Source organism: Eimeria acervulina, genomic scaffold, assembly GCF_000499425.1.
Source record: "Eimeria acervulina Houghton genomic scaffold, Eah_scaff806, whole genome shotgun sequence".
In the NCBI taxonomy this organism is placed as follows: Eukaryota; Apicomplexa; class Conoidasida; order Eucoccidiorida; family Eimeriidae; genus Eimeria; species Eimeria acervulina.
Genome location: NW_013549589.1, coordinates 7,330 through 12,329, shown reverse-complemented (window position 1 = coordinate 12,329; position 5,000 = coordinate 7,330). Strand labels below are relative to the sequence as shown.

The following is a 5,000-nucleotide window of genomic DNA, read 5'->3' as shown; positions in this document are numbered from 1 at the left end:
TGTTAGTAATATATAATAGACGGGGTGTTGAGAGGAAAAAGAGAGAGAAGAAACTGTTATGAAGACCTCTATGATGCTGCGACTGTCTGCAGCAAACCTGCTGCTGCTGCTGCTGCTGATACTGCTGCTGCTGCTGCTGCAGCAGGGGTTCTGTTTCAGGAACCCCTCTGGAGTTCAAAGAATGCCTTTGCTGCAGCAGCAGCAGCAGCAGGCTGGTGGTGGTGGTGCTGCTGCTGCTGCTCCGCTGCGCTTAAAGCAGCACATTCGAAGTAGCAGCAATTTGCTGCTGCTGCATGCAGCAGACTCCCGAGTCCCTCATGAGCCGCTCAAACGTCTGCAGCGGCTGATTGCTATCAAACAGCAACAAGTAAAACCCTAAACCCTAAACCCTCAGTAGAGGACAAATCTTTAGTCGCATGCTGCATCACAGCCATGAAGCAGCAGCAAAATTCGTCTGCTTCTGTTGCTGCTGTCGCGTTTACTGTTGCTGCTACTGCTGCTGCATTTGGTGTTGCTGTTGTTGCTTTTTTTGCTGCATTATTTGCTGCTGTTGCTGCTGGTGTTAGTGGTTATGATATTATTGTCTCCCTTCAAGCCATTCTTCCTGCTGCTGTTGCTGCTGCTGCTGTTGCTGCTGCTGCTGCTGCTGCAGGTGCAGCAGCTGCAGCAGCAGCACGGGTCTGCAACAGACCCTTTGCAGCTGCGTCTGCATTATATGAATCACCGACATAACTGTAAATTAATTGAACGCATGCGGATCCAAGCAAACAGCAAACTGCTGCAGCAAAATCTGCAGCAGCAACTTGCTGCCAGCAGGGACCCAAGGAAGCAGCAGCAGCAGCTGCAGCAGCAGCAGCAGCAACAACAAATCCTTAAACGCATTCACGCCCTCGACGAGCAACAGCTGCTGCAGCACCAGCAGCATCAGCAGCACCAGCAACAGCAGCACCAGCAGCAGCACCAGCAGCAGCAGCAGCAGCAGCAGCAGCAGCAGCAGCAGCAGCAAGAGGTAGAGGATTGTTTGCGTGCATTAAGAGCAGCAGACGAAGACGAAGCAAGATTAGGAGTTATTTGTGAAGTAAAAAGAAAGAGCAGCATAACAGCAAAAGGAGACAGCAAAAGATTATCTTATCAGAGCCCAGTTCATGTTGCTGCTGCTCTAACTGAAGCCGGTATTTAAAATATATTTACTTATAAAATAATATAAATATATTATAATAAATAAATATTATTATTATTATTATATTATTATTATTATATTTATTTTACTTGTTTATTTTATTTGTTTATTGCGGCTCTGTGCTTAACTCTGTTTATTTTTTATTTTTTATCTCTCTCTACTTCCGTTTATTTATTTATTTATATTTATTTGTTTTTATTTATTTTTATTTATTTATTTATTTATATATATATGCATATTTATTTATTTATTTATTTATTGATGCATATATATATATATGCATATCTATTCATATATTTGATTATTTATATATTTATTTATATTTATATATTTATATGTATATATATATATTTATTTATTTATTTATATTTATTTATATTTATTTACTTATATTTATTTATTTATTTATTTATATTTATTTATTTATTTGTAGGGGCTGACGTGTTATTAGTAGCGACAGACGAAGAGGCGTGGGGTTCTTCTTTAGCAGAGTTCGTCGAAATAAAAAAATATATTCATTTAAATTACTCTTTTAAAGACAGACCGGCATTAGTTGTCAAAGATATTATCATACACCCTATTCAGGTGTACATACACCCCAAATCTATCATATTTAATCGTCTATAAAGACTGATGCTGCTGCTGCTACTGCTGCAGCTGTTGTTGTTGTTGTATATGCTGCTGCTGTTGTTGTTGATATATCTTCTGCTGCTGTTGTTGTTGATATATCTTCTGCTGCTGCTGCTGCTGTTGCTGCTGCTGCGTATTGTTGTTGTTGTTTGTTATTGTGGTTGTTTTTGCTGCTGCACCAATGCCTTTTCTACGTTTCTGCTGCTGTTTTGTGCTGCTGCTGCTGCTGCTGCTGCAGATAGCTGCTGCAGCAGAGGCTGGGGCTGACGGTGTATATTTAATGTACAGTGTATGCGGCGGGGTTCTTGAAGATTTGCTGTTTGCTGCATGCACATGCGGAATAGAAGCAGCAGTTGAAGTTAATTCTGCTGCTGAAGCAGCAGCAGCTGCTGCAGCAGGAGCTACTCTACTCGTGGTGAGCAGCAAATGCATGCATGCAGCAGCAGCACCTTTATTTATTTCTTTTTAGCTGCTTTGTTTGCATACAGACAAATAAATTATATACATATAGCTATGTAGGTTTATTTGTATTATTTATTTTTTATGAAGATGTATGTGGAGGTGTATCTATAGATATGTATTATGCTTTTTTATATATACATTATACACACATATATATGTATATATATACATATATATATATATACTGTTTATATACTATACCTATGAATATATATATATATATATGTATAGATTTATATAGAATCTCTATCTATGTATATACCTGCGCATCTATGTATCTATCAATGCTAGGTGTACACGTGTATATATATATACACAAATATATATATATATACAAATATATATATATATATATATACATATACAAATATATATATATATATAAATATATATATATATATATTTGTGTTTTAGTTTGTTTTTGCGTTTGGTTATTTATTAATTTCTTCACAAATACAAATACCCATGAAACCCCAACAAACAAACAAACAAATTAATTAATTAATTAATTTATTTTATTTATTTATTTATTTTATTTATTTATTTATTTATTTTATTTATTTATTTATTTATTTATGCAGGCAAACGAGCGAGACAGGCTGACGGGTTTATTATTTTCAGGTGTATCGGCAGATGTGCGTGCTGCGGTTTCTGCTGAAGTTGTTGTGGCCGCAAAAGGAAATATTAATACAATAAAACAAATAAAAACATTGTCCAGAAGTGCTATAGATTCTATTGTACTCAGCAAAGCACTCATACAGGTTAATACTCACTCGCTACTCAAACGCTCCTGCTGATGCTGCTGCTGCTGATGCTGCTGATGCTGCTGCTGCTGATGCTGCTGTCTTGATTCTCCTGCTGCTGCTGTCTTGTTTCTCCTCCTGCTGCTGCTGATGCTGTCTTGATTCTCCTGCTGCTGCTGTCTTGTTTCTGCCGCTGCTGCTGCTGTCTTGATTCTGCTGCTGCTATTGCTGTCGTGCTGCTGCTGTGTTCTTGATGCTTCTGATGCTGCTGTCCTGCTGCTGCTGCTGTTCTGCTGCTATCGTGCTGCTGTAAAATATATACATATATATATAATATATATATTCATCAGTGCACTTGTTGATTGCTTGTTTTTTAGTTTATGTAATTAATTAATAAGTTAATATGCATTAATTAATTAATTAATTAATTTATTTATTTATTTATTTGTTTAGGAGGATGCTCTAGATTTAATACGCGCAGCAAAAGAAATGCGTGTGGGGCCCCGCCACCTCGTTCATTTCTTTGCTGGTGCTGAAGCAGCAGCAGCAGCAGCAGCAAAACAAAAGCAAGAAGAAGAGGAATGCAGGAGGGAGCGTCGCGCTGCTGCTGCTGCTGCTGCTGCTGCTGCTGCTGCTGCTGGAGGGACAACAGCAGCAGGAACAGCAGCAGCAGCAGAAGCAGTAGAGACAAAAGATAAGCAGACTGAGACTCTAAACAAGGAGGATACAACTTCACTGTCTCCTCCAACTGCTGCTGCTGCTGCTGCTAGCTGCTGCGCTGTCCCCTTACAGCAGCAGCAGCAAAATAGACAGGTAGAAGAGACACCCTTCCCGCTGCCGCTGGAGTCAGGTGAGAGTTTTGCTGCAGCTGCTGCACAGGAGGCCTACTGCAACAGCAGCAACAGAAGCAGCAGCAGCAGCACCAACAACAACAACAACAGCAGCAGCAGCAACCCTATCATCAGCGGCAACAGAAACGACACCAGCAGCAGTAGCAACAGCAGCAACACCCGCACCAGCAGCAACAGCAGCAGCAGCAGCAGCAGCAGGGAGTTTGCTGCTGATGCTGTTAGTTCTTCAAGGCCTCTTAAGGAGGAAGACGAGGTTGCTTCGATAGAAAAATCTCTCGTAACTCAAGTGCTGCGCAAGGGCACGGTAGGAGCAGCAAAACCTGCTGCTGCTGCTGCTGCTGCTGCTGCTGCTGCTAAGGACAGCGCTGGAACCCCACAGGGCCTTCGTGTTTATCATTCGGATATCATCGACTCCACAGGCGCTGTGCTGCAGCAGCAGCAACCAACCAGCATCAGCAGCAGCAGCAGCAGCAGCACGGATGAGCAGGACGATGCAGCACTGCAGGCGGTGTGTTTAGATTTGCTGAAGGCAGCAGCAGAAGAGACAGAGACAGAGACAGAGACAGAGACAGCATACACACGTCCTCTCAAAGAGGAGACACTTGCTGTCCCCTCAATTCCTGCTGCTGCAGACACCTTGACCGGCCTCCAACAGCCACAGCAGCAGCAGCAGCAGCAGCAGCAGCAGCAGAGGGAGAGGGGACGGGGGGGCTTGCTGCTGCCGCGCAAGGTGTATGCAGTGGAGGAGACAGGAGATGTGTCTGCTGCTGTCGTTGACCCTCTAGCGGAGACAGTAAACGAGTTGCATCCGCAGCTTCTCAGCTGTCTCCTTTCAGAAGCAAGGGCAAACCCTAAGGCGTTTGCTGCTGCAGCACAGCAGCAAATCGCTCAAGCATGGAGGGTAGCAGAAGAAGAAGAACTCCGCAGCAACTCTAATCACCTTCACCTGCAGTCTCCTGCTGCTGCTGCTGCTGCTGCTGCTGCTGCTGATGCTGATGGAGGGAGGAGGAGACAGCTAAGTGCAGCAGAAGCAGCGTCACCGCTGCTGCTGTCTCCTCTAGGCTTACCCTATCATCAACAGCAGCAGCAGCAGCAGCAGCAGCAGGACAGCGACTGTCCTTGGATTCCGCATCA

The 5,000-nt window shown here is 42.9% G+C and overlaps 1 protein-coding gene across 1 annotated transcript in view; it reads left to right on the top strand.

Moving 5' to 3' along the window:
- Positions 1 to 317: 317 nt before the first annotated feature.
- Positions 318 to 5,000, top strand: part of EAH_00049570 (indole-3-glycerol phosphate synthase domain containing protein, putative) — a gene marked incomplete at both ends in the record, with an annotated part of 6,100 nt that continues 1,417 nt past the window's right edge. Inside the window, 6 exons of the mRNA XM_013394355.1 lie at positions 318 to 332; positions 653 to 1,172; positions 1,614 to 1,765; positions 2,049 to 2,225; positions 2,854 to 2,907; positions 3,469 to 4,659. Of these exons, the coding sequence (XP_013249809.1) occupies positions 318 to 332; positions 653 to 1,172; positions 1,614 to 1,765; positions 2,049 to 2,225; positions 2,854 to 2,907; positions 3,469 to 4,659 (2,109 nt within the window). The remainder of the gene's footprint in view (positions 333 to 652; positions 1,173 to 1,613; positions 1,766 to 2,048; positions 2,226 to 2,853; positions 2,908 to 3,468; positions 4,660 to 5,000) is intronic.